The following is a 16,332-nucleotide window of genomic DNA, read 5'->3' on the forward strand; positions in this document are numbered from 1 at the left end:
AGCTATTGAATTACTTTATCATTAACCCATTTCATTCTTTAACATATTTTTCCCATTTTTACTTCTTGGATAATACTTATATGAAGTTTTTAAAAATTGTAGTTCTTTTTTTTATTATGTTAACTAATTTTTATAGAACCAATTTCCAAGCTTGGAATTCTTTAATCAAAGTTTATCATTTGTATTGTTGTCGTCATTATTACTATTGAGCAGGTGTATTTGTATCTCTCTATATTGGAGCAAAAGTTTTTCCAGAGAGTTAGCTTTAATTTACAATTCTGACAAACAATTATGAGAGCCCTAGAAGGGGCATTTTGCTACTGTTTTGAGTTGTTCTTTTGCTTATCCCTGGACAGTGGTACATTTTAAAAACAATCTGAAATACTTAACATAAATAGGAACCAATTCTGGAATTTTATTAACTTGGAAAATAAATGAATCATCATCTCTAGTGCTGAACAATGACAGACAAGTAAAGTGATGGGGACAGGTACGGTGGCTCACACCTGTAATCCCAGCACTTTGGGAGGCCCAGGCGGATACATCACTTAAGGCCAGGAGTTCAAGACCAGCCTGGCCAACATATTGAAACCCTGTCTATACTAAAGATACAAAAATTAGTCAGTCATGGTGACACATGCCTGTAATCCCAGCTGCTAAGGAGGCTGAGGCATGAGAATCGCTTGAACCTGGGAGGTGGGGGTTGCAGTGAGCTGAGCTCATGCCACTCCACCCCCATCTGGGTGATGGAGTGAGACTCTGTCTCAAAAATAATAATAAATAAATAAATAAATAAATAAAGTGATGGTAGTAGTGTGCATACCCTGAAAGTTATGTATGTTGAACACAGTCATATGTGGAGATACCTTTTCTCATCTGTCCATGGAAGATAATGTGGCTATATGCAAGTCCTCGCTTCTCTAATTAAAAGTACAGAGGAGATAGACATTAGAAATTCTCCACAGGAATGGTAGCGTGGGGAAGTTTGGAAAACATTTATTAGGCTCTAAAAGCAATGACACATTTCCTTTCTAAGGACTTTTTGGAAAAATATCAGACCATTGTTTTAAAACAACTTAAAAATAGATCTTGGAAAAGAACGAACATGTTTCTGAGGTTGTGGTTTTAGGGAAAGATTTCTTTTCCCTGTGTTGATATGGTTTTAGAATAGAAAGAAAATCCAGCCATTAGAAACATGGGCCGAATAAGCAGCAGGAAAAATATGAGTTTTGTGGGTGTAAAGTTGTCAAAATATTAAAGGAAAATGTGAGCCATTTTATCTTAGTGGAGAGTGATTTAAACATTCATCTAGACAAAAAAATGCTGTGATTTATAGAAAAATAATACCATCTGATCTTGATACTTTAATGATTAGATGGTTTATTAATATCATCCTAGACTTTCAAATAGTTTGCTCCTGTAAATGTTACTAAACTATATTATGTTGCTTTCAACTTACTGAATAGTAGATTTTACTTCCAATTTACTGGATAGTAATTTTTTTAGTCTGGAATTTGTGGAATTTTAAATAAGTGATCCAATTTAAAACTATCTTAACAACAATTTATTAAATATTCTGGACGTAATATAAAATACGTTCCTATATTACTCATAGACATGAGCATCTCTGTTTACTACATATGTTCTTGGGGCACAAGAGTGTTAAGGGTTAAACTTAACATTGATTTAATCTTGGAAGAGGAAGGGCCTGGTTGAAAAGAGATGGAGGGGAATCCAGGTGAAGGTGTGAAGACAAAGGTAGAGCCAACCATCCAGACCAGTTGCCTCATTTGGAACCTGATTCCCAGACAAGGAAGCCCTTCTGTCAAGCAGAGATGTGACTGACTGTTTTCAAACAAAACACCCTAAGAGATCGTGGAATTCTTGACAATTTCCTAGTTTATTAGTTGAGTTTTAGTATGGGTCCAATATGTGCCAAGTAAACTATATGCTGATGTTGTCTTCCAAAGGAAATAATACTGTGTTCAAAATACTGGCGTCTAAGTAGCTTTGATTTTGACTTTGGGCTAGTTTAAGTATTCTAAAGCTGTATGAAATTAACATTAGACTTTTCCAGGTTAAATACTTGGTTGCAAGAGATAAGCTTTAAGATTTTCTCCTCACAACAGAGTTCTCTGATGTCTGAATTGTGCCCTTCTTTCCAAGAGCACTGGAAGAGCACATGCCACTAGGTCATTTGAGCCACCTACACATTCATGACCTAAGATGCTGTGATCGATCTGAAGAGTTTTAGAACATGTCAGCATTCAGTTCTTCCTTAGACCAAAACACACAGGCAGCTGGCAGGTTTACTTTATGATTGTACAAATGAAGCCTGTAAGCATAAAATGGTGCTGCATGAAGCCTTGATCTCTGGGTGCCTTGGCCTTCATCACCATGTGTTTGGAGGTGGAGGAAAAAATCCTTGAACAGAGTTAATGTAATGCTTAGCAGGAAGTTGGCCTCTTGTTTATTGCAATGGTTTTGGCTTCATCCTCTTTATCAGACTGTATCCATAAACATTCAGATTTACGTAATATGGAATATAGTCAACACACTTCAATAACATATTGGTTGTTCATGTCTAAAGATCATCATTGGAAGCATCCACTGATTCTTTTAGATGAAGAAGTTACGCCAAAATGGCATCTATCCAGTGATCTGCCCAGAAAACACTGTCTGGAGAGAAGAGTTCTCGGTAGGGTAGGGAGGAAGGCAGGCTTAGGGCATAACCTGAGCTAGATGTATTCAGGGAACCTGAGGATGACAGCTACGTTGTCAGTTGAATCTGGATTTGAGGTAACCATGGTGGGTTCTGAGCATAGGAGCACTGTGATGCAGGTGGCTCCTTGGGAGAGGTAGCTGGGGGTCAGCACACTGGAGGTGGAGGAGTGGGAGGCAAGACTCCACTACCCCTGTGAGAACAGGCTGACTGCTGTGTGAAAGATGGGACCTAGACCGTGGTAGTCATGCCGAGGATGACAAATGAGGATGGCAAATGTCATATACATGAATTATTGTTCACTTCTTCAAAAACAAACAGAGACATCATTAACACACCTAAAGGAATGAACAACAACCAGGCGTGGTGGTGCACACCTGTAGTCTCAGCTGCTTGGGGAACTGAGGTGGGAGGACCACTTGAGCCCAGGAGTTCGAGGCTGCAGTGAGCTGTGATCACACCACTGCACTCCACCCTGGATGACAAAACCCTGTCTCAAAAAAAAAAAAAAAGGAAAGAATAATCTTTAAAATATTCTCAAATATCTATACATATCTTTTAGTTCGAATTAGGTTTTAAGTAAGTCTACACATTTTAATTGCTTGATAGGCCTCTAAAATCTCTGTAATCATAAATTTGTCCTTCCTTTCTATTTATTTTCCCCTTGCAAATTATTTGTAGAAGAAAGTGAGTCATTTCTCTATGGAGTTTCTTGTAGTCTTTGCTGAATGGTACTCAGTATGTTCCTGTGTCCTCTGTATTTTCTGTCAACTGGTAGGTGGGTCTAGAGGATTGATCCAATTGTGTTAGCCTGAAGGCTTGTTTCTATCCAGTTCACATACAAAATAGCATTAATCTCACTGTGATGCTAGGTCATCTTATTTGTTTGGATGAATGAAGATCAACCACTAGTTTTCTTTTAATCATATATAATAGTGTATATAGATCTTGTGTAGAGTTGGATAGGTTCTAACAAATATGTATACCTGTAGTAACCAATGCCCAGAGCCTTGCCATTCCCCTAAAAAGTTTTCCCCCTTCCGATTGCATTCAGTCCTCCTCTTACCCCAGAAGCAACCGCTATTCTGATTTTGCCTCTGGTCTCTGACCAGTTTTACTTTTGTTGTTGTTGTTGCCACATTTTCTGCATCAGTAATTTTAATAAGGAAAAACAGGCTTCCGAGGGAAGATAACCAAGCCAACTTGGTTCTGTGGACAAAGCCACGTGATGTTTAGCTGAGGGTGAGGATAGCCACTGTTGAGAGCACCTTGTCTTCCGTGTGGTTCAACTGCTCTCCATGTTAGGCAAAGATAAGCCTTGCCCATCTTTTTCCCTTTAGGAGGGATCTATCCACTGAGGCAAGGGCGAAACGCCATTTTTCATGAGATGGTTTTACTTTAAGCTCCATTTTCTTGTCAAAATCATGTACCAGCCATGCCTGGTGAGACTTTGTTTACTGCAACGTTTCCCACAGCCAGCCTGTTCACACACAACAGGGCATTTTTCCTTCTGAAAGGAGACTGTGACTCCAGAGATGACATACAGCTGTGCAAGTTCCACCCTGTTCTTCTCTTGGGCAGGGACCCATGTCCCTTTCTTGGGTGAACTTTCATGTGCTGCCGAAGATCATCTTTCCATGTAAATGTTTTCTGGCATACTGCACGTGTCATTACTGTTTCCTTCTCGGGAATTTCTCTCAGGTTTCAGAAACCATGTGGGCCCAGCCTGTGGCCAGGCCCATGAGGGCTGCACGATATATGTCAAAGGTATAGGTGCTTTGACATATATACAGTGGGTGCTTCCTGACCCCCCTGGGCACACTTGAGCAGCAGGTCACTTGTGTGCTGGCCTTGGTAGATGTCCAGCTGCTGATGCTTCTTAAAGATCTTCTCACGGCCTTCAAGTCGTATACCTGTTGTTTTTGTGTATTTTCATGTTTGTGTCGAAAATACTTCTTCAAGTTTATTTTGTGTTGAATTTTTGGTTATAGCCTCCTGGGACGTGCTATGGTCAGCGGGTGTGACGGTCCCCCTGGTCTCGAGGGTCAGGGTAGACACTGCCTCCAGGGCACCCTACCTATGCTTCCCACCACCCAGTTTTACTTGTTTTGATCTCAAAACTATGGAAACATATGGTATCAACATTTAGTCTTCATGTATTTTGGGTTAAGGGTGTGACCATTTACTTAGCACCTACTGTATGCCAGAATCTACATTGCCATTAAAAATATAAAAATGGGTCAGGTGCAGTGGCTCATGCCTGTAGTACCAGCACCTTGGGGCACTGAGGTAGGAAGATCGCTTGAGCCTGGGAAGTCGAGGCTGCTATGAGCCATGATTGCACCACTGTACTCCAGCCTGGGCCACAGAGCAAGACTATGTTTTAAAAAATAATAAATAAGGCCAGGTGTGTTGGCTCACACCTGTAATCCCAGCACTTTGGGAGGCCAAGGCAGGCATATCACTTGAGGTCAGGGGTTCAAGACCAGCCTGGCCAACATGGCGAAATGTTCTCTCTAATAAAAATACGAAAATTAGCCAGGCATGGTGGTGTGTGCCTGTAATACCAGGTACTTGAGAGGCTGAGGCAGGAGAATCGCCTGAACCCAGGAGGTGGAGGTTGCAGTGAGCTGAGATCATGCTACTGCATTCCCACCTGGGTGACAGAGCGAGACTCCGTCTCAGAAATAAATAAGAAATATAAAAATGATTATCATAGAGTTGGCAGTGGGGATAATAAGCTGGTCATGAGTAAACTACAGAGACAGAGCAGGGTGATCACCCGCGGAGTTCCCAGGCATCCTAGGGATGCAGGAGATGGAGAGTCTTGGCGGCCAGAGGCCCTGAGAGTGTGGAAGCGGGAACCGTAGTGCTCCCATTGTTTTTTTGCAGTCATAAACCCAAATATTAAACTTTGGCTATTTTGGTCATTTGTCATTTTCCTGCATGTGCACAGGATTTCCTCATCGCCCTATGCATGTTCTAATGAAAGGCCCCAGACATGGTGTGGGCTGATTTCCTCCCCGGGCAGAAGACAGAATTGCCCTGCTGTGCTCCCTGTGTGCACGGCACCCCTCCCCATGCCACTCCTCCATGAGCCTCTTCCCACTCACAGCCACCGCCTTCCTCTTGGCCCAGACAATCAACCACCAAGTGGACACAATTTGTTTTCACCAAGAAACATGGTTAACAGTTCTGTTTTCTTTCTATGTCATCATGTAATGAACATTTTCATATTATTAAAATGATTTGAAATCCTGACTCCTAGGTACTGCATAACTTACCTTACATCATCATACTATATGCGACTATATATAGTATGTATATGATGTGCATATATGATATGCTATATAATGTGTATCTGTATAAAATATACATATATGTTATCTACTATATACCTGTGTGTACATATATGTATATATTTGTCCAGCTTTTCCAGTTAATTTTATAAGGTCAGTTAGGAAATAGTGTTAAATTTTAAAAATTAAGTTCTCATGGAACACAAAAGATAAAATTACTAAAATGACTCTACTTTTTCTTTTCGTTTTTCCACAGAACCATCCGGGTATGGCTGAAAAGAGACAGTGGTCAATACTGGCCCAGCATTTACCACACAATGGCCTGTAAGTAGCTGAACTGTCTCATTTGAGAGAAATGTCTCTAATGTTTTTGATAATTTAAATTTTAAAATGTCGGCTGGGCATGGTGGCTCACACCTGTAATCCCAGCACTTTGGGAGGCCAAGGCGGGTGGATCACCTGAGGTCAGGAGTTCAAGACCAGCCTGGCCAACATGTTGAAAGCCTGTCTCTACTAAAAATACAGAATTAGGTGGGTGTGGTGGTGGGTGCCTATAATCCTGGCTACTTGGGAGGCTGAGGCAGGAGAATCACTTAAACCTGGAGGCGGAGGTTGCAGTGAGCTGAGGTTATGCCACTGCACTCCAGCCTGTGTGACAGAACGAGACTCCATCTCAAAAAAAAAAATAGAAATAACTAACTAAATAAATAAATTTCAAAATGTCTGATGAAATATTGCTGCGAGTTTTCAACCTGAGTTTCTTAGTTGCCTAATACCTCTGACAGGCTGTAATAAACTGCAGGAAAAGTCCTTTCCTTTTGCAAAGGAAGTTGAATATATGGCTTAACTGAAGTCAACTTTAACAAAACTGAAAAAATAGGAAAATGAATATGTTCTCCTTTTTTTTGGTCTTAATTTGACAAACTTATATTAATGTTAGTTGCAACTTTGTCCTTTGTAGTAGCTGATATCTGCACTAAAAAAGGACTGTGTGCCCTCTATGGCTTCACGACTGCCTTTGCCCAACCTTTCCACAAACTCTGGACATACTGAGAGATAAGGTCCAAGGTACAACACATTCTAAATAGAGAATTTTCTCAGCGGTCAGGTATACTCTTTAAATAATTCTGGAAGATGGGTTGGACACGGTGGCTCGTGCCTGTAATCCTAGCACTTTGGGAGGCTGAGGCGGGCAGATCACGGGGTCAGGAGTTTGAGACCAGCCTGACCAACATGGCAAAACCCCATCTCTACTAAAAATACAAAAACTAGCCAGGCATGGTGACACGTGGCTGTAGTCCCAACTGCTTGGGAGGCTGAAGCAGGAGAATCGCTTGAACCCGGGAGGTGGAGGTTGTGGTGAGCCGAGATCGTGCTGCTGCACTCCAGCCTGGGCAACAGAGCCAGACTCCATCTTAAAAAAAAAAAAAAATCTGGAAGATGAAGCTTCTGCTTTGCGACTTTAAAGCCCCCTTGGGATGTAGTGACATAAGAAGACCATAAACCTTAGCCCTTCATGTGAATCTAAGCAACGTCACCATCCTTGTCTGCCACTTCTTTTCTTCAACCTTTCTGGAAAAGAAAGCCCTGCAGAGAATGCCTGGATGTCACCACAGTTCAGACAGCGAGTCAACTCCTGCCGTGCCAAGTAGTCAGCCAGACAGAAGGCCTCTGTAGCTGCTAATTTCCTTGAGGCTTGGTTCTTAATGAGTGATTTTACTCAGGTAAGGGTTTTAATACACAGAGGACCCCCAAGGAAAGAAAAAAGGCTTTAATGCATGTTCGATGGTTTGTTACTGAAGACCATTATAAAGTTTTCCAAAGAAGAGCTCTTGACAGTGGTTGCAGATGCTGTTGATGCTGTTGGCCACTTTCTTAAGAGGTATTCCAGGGCTGTGGAGTTTGTTATAAAGACAGCAGCCAGTTATTCAACAAACTATATCTCATCAGCTCGAGTCATTCTTTCGGGCAACTCTCTCCTCTGGTAGCACTTTCTCCTTTGCACATATATTCCATTGTGCATTAAGATTCTGTGATAATTTTCACAAAAAGTTAGTCGTTTATTAGGGTTTTTTAAATTTTTCTGTCTTCTACCTATGCCTGGGTAGGCTGGCCAGCTTCTCTGTCTTGGTAATCATTCAGTGAAATTGAGAGGTTGGGAACCCTGGTATGAAGATAACTATTATGAAAGGAATAGTAAAGCTTTATAATACATAGGACATTTGAAGACTTCTTGAACACCTGATCATAGTTTATTATGCCAAGCAGAGGCATCTGTTTTGTTGCCTATGTCTGCAGGTACTGTGGATGCATAGCCTTGGTTCTCACATTAAATTCTCACCTTGAGATATGAAGTGACTGATGTTTTAGTGACGATGCTTGTGGATCCTGTCTGATAAATTTACTTTGGGAATTTTGGCAGCAGGGCAGAGGTGGGTGGGACATCCTGGGCTTCTGAGCCCAGCTGTTACCCAACCCATCCCAGTCTCCCAAAAAGACTTCTGTTAGGCTAATTCTTTACTTTTCAGTGACCCAGAGATAGATCTGCTAGATGGAAGGAGCAACAGTGAATGTATATCAGTGCTGGGAAATGTTTTGTCATCATTGTGGAAAATTTTGTTAATACTATAGCTCTTATGCTTCCCACCCTTCCCTTCCTCCATCATTAGTATTTTGGTCATAGCGTAATCTCCCAAGTCCTTAACCTCGAAGTTCATGCTCATTAGCATAGAGACAGAGACTGAGATGGATTTTGTCCTATATTTATTTCAGTTACTCCTTGGCTTGCATTTCCCCCAAATATTTAGTACAACTTTGTAGTTAATTTCTCTCCCAGGGCACCAAAACCTTTGCAGTAGAAATGTGCGTGCTCTCTTGGCTGTTAGCTCTTGGGCAAGTGGCAGTGGATCTCTCTGTCCCCAGCTGTTTCTAACTTGGCTTAACTGTCATCTCCTCAAGGAGCTTCTAGCTCAGGAAGGAGGAACTTGAAAGAACTGACACAGCTTCTCTGAAGTGGATAGTCAACACCTGCATGTTTGTATCTACACATGTTCAGTGTGTTACTTCTAGATGCTTCTTTATTGCTACTATTTGGACCTGTATCTACTTATAAAACTGCAGGTACACCACAGGAAGAAAACAGAGGGAATGAATTATGAGAAATAACTGCTTGTCTGTTTTAGAATGACTTTTTATTTCAAAATTAAATTCAGAATACAGAGAGAAGAATGCCATGTTGGTTCTAAAAGCTATCTTCAGGATGTCTTAGTGGTTATCCACTAATTTAAACATTTTCCCGTGACTTGACAAGAGTGATTAATAAGCCAAGCCTTAGTATATTGCCATATGCAGTCCAGTTACATTCTATAACATTGCCTCACATAAAAAAATAACTTTCAGATCTGTTTAGCTGAAGAAAAATGGTAACTCTTGGCCTCTGTCTCTACTGTGTACTTCATGCCTTTTTTTTTTTTTTTGGTAATACAATTTTGTGAAACCATCATAACAGCTATGCAAGGCAGATAATATTTTTACCATTTTGTGAACAGGCAAGCTGAGGTCAGAAGGGTTAAGTTGATTGCTTGTCATTGGAATTCCAATCCATGCTCATCTATGACTCCAAACCTATGCTTTCCACCACAGTGGTGGGGTAGGTCCACAAACTTTTTATGCAAAGGGCCAGACAGTAAACATTTGGACTGTGTGGGCCAATCTCTGTGGCAGTTACTCAAGTCTCCCTTCCTAGCATGCAGGCAGTCATAAGCAAGACATTAATATGGTATGTGAGCAATCCTAAGTTACACATAAATGTAGCATGCAAGCAATCATAAATGAAAGGTTCTGACTATGTTCCAAAGAGAGGAAAAAACTATTAACAAAATATGCAGCCGGATTTAGTGTGATCCACAGTTTTAAACATTTGATTCTGGACTGCAGTGATGGCTTTTTAAAAGTTCACTGATGTGGCTGGGTACAGTCGCTCATGCCTGTAATCCCAGCACTCTGGGAAGCCAGGGTGGGCTGATCACTTGAGGTCAGAGTTCAAGATTGGCCTGCCCAACATTGTGAAACCCTGTCTCTATTAAAAATACAAGAATTAACCAGGTGCCTATAATCCCAGCTACTTGGGAGGCTGAGGCAGAGCAATTGCTTGAACCCAGGAGGCAGAGGTTGCAGTGAGCTAAGATCGTGCCACTGCACTCCAGCCTGGCTGACAAAGCAAGACACCATCTCAAAAAAAAAAAAAAAAAAGTTAACTGTTTGAAAGATGATTTCTGTTTTGCTTTATATCCAACCCCTCTCCTTCTACATTAAATTTATAGTGCTTATCTCAGTTAGAAACCCCCTTTCTAGAGAGAGAGCTAGGATATCACTGTATAATATCAAACAAAGGAAGCCTTTTCTTTCTTTTTTCAAATGTAAAAATTGTCTAACTTAATAAAATTACCTAGCACTTTGCAATTTTTACACAAAAGAGGGATTTTATATATTTATGTCATTTGTTATAGGGTTGAGCGTTAAAAACATTGAAAAAAACTTTAATGCATTTAGTATCAGCTAAAAAGCAAGCAAAGTGATGGCAGTGAATCTCTGAACTCATCAAAGCATCATTGATTTGTCAAAGATAAGTGTATGCATGTTTACTAAAGAGCATTTTGATTGTATACAGATATGTATATATATCTTTGTGGTCATAATTCTTAAACAGGATCGCTCTTTTAATCTTAAACATCAATATGGTGGATAAAGGTATACAGGCTCGTAGTCAATTCTAATTGTTTTGTACACAATTCCAGCACCTACCTTTCAGAGCCAACTACGTAGTTCTTGGATGCAACTGAAACAGTCTCTATGGTCTGCTTATGTAGTTAGCTATGTTTTACTTTGGGGTAAAATCCAGTATTATAGTTTACTTTTTTTCCTTTGGCAAGGATATCAGCCTACTAGAGAGAGAGAACTTTAAACTATATTCAAATGATGACTTCATTTGAAAGACATTTTTTCTTTTACCTTTGTTTTTTGAGATGGGAGCCTCGCTGTGTTGCCCAGGCTGGTCTCAACTCCTGGCCTCAAGCAGTCCTCCTGCCTCAGCCTCCCAAAGTGCTGAGATTACAGGCATGAGCCACCACATCCAATCGCCTTTTACAAGAAGTTTTATTCCAAAGTAAATTCAAATTTTGTCTTTCCCTGGCATACATTTTCTTGTTTCAGTTCTTCCATTGCTAACTAAAATTCCTTAGGCGGAAACAAACGCAAACATTTTTTTCCAAACGTTCCAATTTAGAAATCATTTTAATTCTAAGTTTTAGTAAAAGAAAACAATTCAGAGTTTCTCCTTTCTGAAACTCATTCTTTAGCCTGTGATTTCTGAAAGAGGGTAGGTAGAACATGGAAGGAGTGTTTACATGAGGAGAGGCAGCTGTTCTCCCAGTCACATAAGATTGCTGTGGACTAGAAAATCTGTCTGTACCTCACAACTCCATTTACTACAAACAGGGTTTGTGTGTATCATTGTAAAAGGGAGCATTTTTTTGACCATTGAGGGGAAAAAGTAATTCCAAGGTGGCTTTCCCAGCTTGCTCGCATATGCCATAGAATGAGAATTCTGGTGCTGGGAACCCATCTTTGCACAGATTCTAGCTACTCTTTGACATTTGATGGGAAGGTTGGCAGGGGCGGGATGGCCTCCTGAGCATTTGGGCGCAGATCACATACTGTAAGTGCTTGTCCCCAAGGCTTGCCAAGCTATAGGTAGGCCTTTCAGTCAGATGAAACTTCATGCTGGCTTGCTTCACCCAACATTATTGAAATAATGAGAAGATTTGTGAAATTAAGATTTTAAACTAAGATGAGAGAGAACTTTAATAACAGTTTCAATTTACATACTTTTTATAAAACATTTTTACCCTCTTTCTGTGAACCTAAATTATATCGTTCTTAACCATAATGTACTTTGAAGAATGACTTAAAGTGCTTAGTTTTACCTGTAATATGGTCTTTGTCTTGCTGGCAGCTCCTTGCTCTGCTATGGCTTACCATCATGACAGCAGACGGATATTTGTGGGCCAAGATAATGGAGCCGTAATGGTAGGTAACTTTTAGAAAGCATTTATTATATTTTTTATATTATATTCTTTATATTGACCTCTCATGTATCACGCTGACTAGTTAACTTTGGATTAATAATGGATGGTTGATTGTTTGGCATGAAAAATGTTTAATTTAGGCCAGGCACAGTGGCTCACATCTGTTTGAGCCCAGGAGGCCAAGGCTGCAGCTAGCCGAGATTGCACCACTGTATTTCAGCCTGGGCAACACAGGGAAACCATGTTTAAAAAATAAAAAGAAAAAAAAAGTTTAATTCAGTATAGACATTAGGTCATAAATTGATTAAACTATTGCTTAATTTTGAACTAGTTCCATGGAGCTCAGATTGCTGTCATAATTGATGGCTGGATGTTGCGGCTGACCCATGGATCACAGCCTTCATAGAGTGATTATGTCACCTACAGCAGTACAGCAGCACCCATCCCTCAGCTGTGATGGCGGAGAGCCTCTGCCACTCTGTGTGTGTGTGTGTGTGTGTGTGTGTGTGTGTGTGTGTGTCCATTCAGACAGCAACTCACAGAATTCTTTAAGGCAATATTTCCCAAACTATCTGTGGCAAAGGACCTGGTATTTAAATTTCTAGTCTATTAGAGACTGGCATTTTTGTGGGTCAAATTGTATGCATATATTTATTTTTTCTTAATTGAAATATAACTTATATAACATAATTATATTTATCATTTAAAGTATATAATTCAGTAGTTTTGTAGTATAGATTGTGCAACCATTACCATTCTCTAATTCCACAATATTTTCATCACTCCTCCCTGCAAAAAAAATCCCATACCCATTAGCAGTTACTCTCCATTGCTCCTTCCCCCAGCTCCTGGAAATCACCAATTTACTGAATCTGGGATTTGCCTACTTTAGGTACTTTATATTAAATAGACTTATACAATATGTGTGGCCTTTTATGTCTGTCTTTTACTTAGCATAATGTTTTCAAGGTTCATGCTTATTTGAATTAATTCATTCTTTCTGCAGTGGAATAGTATTCCATACTGCACTTGGCTTATCCATTTATTAGTTGATAGACATTTGGGTTGTTTTCACTTTTTGTCTATCATGAATAAAGTTGCTATGAAAATTCATGTATATGTTTTTGTATGAACATATTTTTTTCAATTGTGTATCTATACCTAAGAGTGGAATTGCTGGGTCATACAGTAACTATATTGACCTTTTAAGCAACTACTAAACTGTTTTTCATAGTGGCTGCACCATTTACATTCCCAGCAGCAGCATACAAGGGTTCCAGTTTCTCCACATCCTTGCCAACACTTGTTATTTTCTGCTTGTTTTCTTTTGCTTTGTTTTGGTTATGGTCATCCTAGTGGGTGTGAAATGGTACCAGATTGTGGTTTTGATTTGCGTTTTCCTAATGACTAGCGATGTTGAGGATCTTCTTAGGTGCTTGTTGGTCATTTGTGTATCTTCTTTGGAGAAATATCTATTTAAGTCCTTTGCCCATTATTAACAGAGTATTTTTTATTTGTTGAGTTGTAGGAGTTTTTTCTGTGTGTTAGATACTAGACCCCTATCAGATATGTGATTTGCAAATATATTCTATTCTAAAAGCTGCCTTTTTACTTTTTTTTAAAGTTTAGTGAAGTCCAATTTATCTATTTTTTTTTTGTTTGTTACTTGTGCTTTTGATATCATATCTAAGAAACCATTGCCTAATCCAAGGTCATTTATACCTATGAAGAGAAGTAGATTTACACCTATATTTACATCTGAGAGTTTTATAGTTTAGCTTTACATTTAAATCTTTGATTCACTATAAGTTAATTCTTATATGTGGTATCAGGGAGGGGTTCCACATTTATTCTTTTGTATGTGGACATCCAGTTATCCCAGCACCAATTGTTGAAAAGATTATTTTTTTTTCCCATTTAATTTTCTTGGCATCTTTGTAACAGAGCCAGCCAGGCAGTGAGCCAGGGAAGTGTTTCCAGAAATGAATGTCCAGAAGACCCCAAGTGGGAAGGATCTCTGTGCATCAGAGGACTCAGAGGAGGTTATTGTGGCTTGATGGTGCAGGTGACAGGGAGGCACCCTTGGGCAATGAGAGGAGTGGGCAGAGGCCAGGTCATGCAGGGTCTTATAGGTCTGGGATAAATAAAAAAATAAACCTTTAAATTTTATTGTTATTGCAGTGAGAAGCTGTTAAAGTGTTTTCAGCAGATGAATAGCATGATATAATTTGCATTTTTCAAAGATCCCTCTAGCTGCTGGGTGGAGAACAGATTGAAGGGCAGCCAGAATGGTGGTGGGGGAATTGGGCTGTTATAGCGGTCTAGGTTTGGTGGCCATGAAGAAGGGGACTAGTGGATGGACTTGAGATAAGTCTTGGAGACATCTGTGATAAGTTGGCTGTGTAGAAGAGAGGAAGAGAAGTCAGGTGCTAGCCAGGTTTTTGGCTTGAGAGCTGGGTAGGAAGTAGTTATCATTTGCTGAGAAGAGCAAGGCTAGGCAGGGGAGGGAGTTGGAGGGACAGGGAACAGTGAGAGCCAGCCATAGTCTGAGATACTAGTGAGTTTCTGAATGGCCACGTGAGGTCGGCACAAGATAAACAAAACTGGAGGCCCAGAGAGGTCTGGGCCGAGGGCATCATCATCAGGTCATTTTTCAAGCCACAAGAATGATAGTGAGTAGCTGGGGAGGGAATGAAAGAAGCCAGGGCCCAGACTGAGGCCTAAACAATGACAGTGTGGTAGAGTGGGGTCGAAGGGGAGGTCAGACAGGGAGGAGCGGGAATGATGATCCTTGAGTGTGATTTTAAGGGGCCCAGACCACCTCATGTAAGCTGAATTTCCTGACCTTGCATGGTCATGCTAATCATTGAGGGAACTTGCTGAAATACAGATTCCCTGGCTCTACACCAGACCCAGAGCTTCAGAATCACTAGGGAGGGGCCTGGGAATCTCTACAATAAGTAGCAGGTTCTCTAGGTGAACCCTAGGACCAAGTGCTTTAGGGAAACTACACAGTTGCCCTAAAACCATTAAGGAACAGGAGCAGGTTTCTGGCTTTTGTCAGTTCAGCGTGACAAATGTGTAGCAGGCTTTGAGGGGACAAGGCTGAAAGTACGGGTGCTAGTTAGGAGGCTGCCTCCGAACCCCAGTGTAAAGTCATGGAACACTGGGGCAGTGATGGAGAAGAGACCGTGGCCTCAAGAACTGTCTAGGAAGCAGGGCTGGGTGTTTGAATAAATGTGCGTGTTGAAATGAGCTTTAAGGTGACTTACAGGTTTCTAGCCAGGAGTTAGCTGTCTTCAGAGGCAGAAAAGATGCTGATCTTTTTGGGGCAAGGTGATGAGATCAGTTTTGAGAACTGAACTTGCATGTGTGCCTGAAACTCAGATTTTGGTCTGGGTAGAGCTTGGGAGTTCTTCGAACCTGGATGTTAGTGGAAACTACAATGGTGGTTGCCGTGAACTAGAAAGTGGGTAGATTGAGAAAAGCAGAGGGCCAAGGTCACATTCCTGGCAGAATGTCAATATTTAAAGGAAAGCCAGAGGACTGGGATCCTAAAGGAGAGGCAGGAAGAATGGGCAAAGTGAGAGGAGAGCCAGACAGGGCAGTGCAGCCGTGGAAGCCGGAGGGCAGTGAGTTTCAGGGAGTAGGTGAATAACCATATCAAGGGCAGGAGGGAGAGGATGAAATCGGGTCTGGGTGGTACCCTTGGGATGGCATTAGAGGGCAGCTACTGATAACAAGAAGAGCCTGTCCATGCAGTGGTGGTGCAGCCCTGGTGAGCCATGGACTGACATGTGACTGGCAGATGAGGGAGTCAGAGAGCCTAAGAGTAACCAGAGTGGGCTGGTCATTAGAGAAGCTTTTGACTGAGAAGGGGACAAGGAAAGTAGAAGTATAGTTATGAGTATTTCACTGTTTTTCTTAATGAAAGAAGAAGCCTTGGACCAGGTATGGTGGCTCATGCCAGTTATCTCAGCACTTTGGGGGGCTAAGGAAGCAGGATTGAGCCCAGGAGTTGGAGATCGGCCTGGGCAATATAATGAGACCTCATCTCTACAAAAACTTAAACAATTAGCTTAGTATGGTGGCATACCCATATAGCCCTAGCTACTCAGGAGGCTGAGGTGGGAGGATCACTTGAGCCTGGGAAGTAGAGGTTGCAGTGAGCAGAGATTGCACCACTGCACTCCAGCCTGGATGGCAGAACAAGACTGTCTCAAAA

The 16,332-nt window shown here is 41.0% G+C and overlaps 1 protein-coding gene across 1 annotated transcript in view; it reads left to right on the forward strand.

Annotated features, from left to right (window-relative positions):
• Positions 1–16,332, forward strand: part of WDFY1 (WD repeat and FYVE domain containing 1) — a 72,284-nt gene that overhangs the window by 19,876 nt on the left and 36,076 nt on the right. The window contains exons 2-3 of the mRNA XM_032278026.1: positions 6,278–6,345; positions 12,035–12,108. Of these exons, the coding sequence (XP_032133917.1) occupies positions 6,278–6,345; positions 12,035–12,108 (142 nt within the window). The remainder of the gene's footprint in view (positions 1–6,277; positions 6,346–12,034; positions 12,109–16,332) is intronic.

This window comes from Sapajus apella, unplaced genomic scaffold, assembly GCF_009761245.1.
Source record: "Sapajus apella isolate SASKATOON/1434 unplaced genomic scaffold, GSC_monkey_1.0 scaffold10, whole genome shotgun sequence".
Lineage (NCBI taxonomy): Eukaryota > Metazoa > Chordata > Mammalia > Primates > Cebidae > Sapajus > Sapajus apella.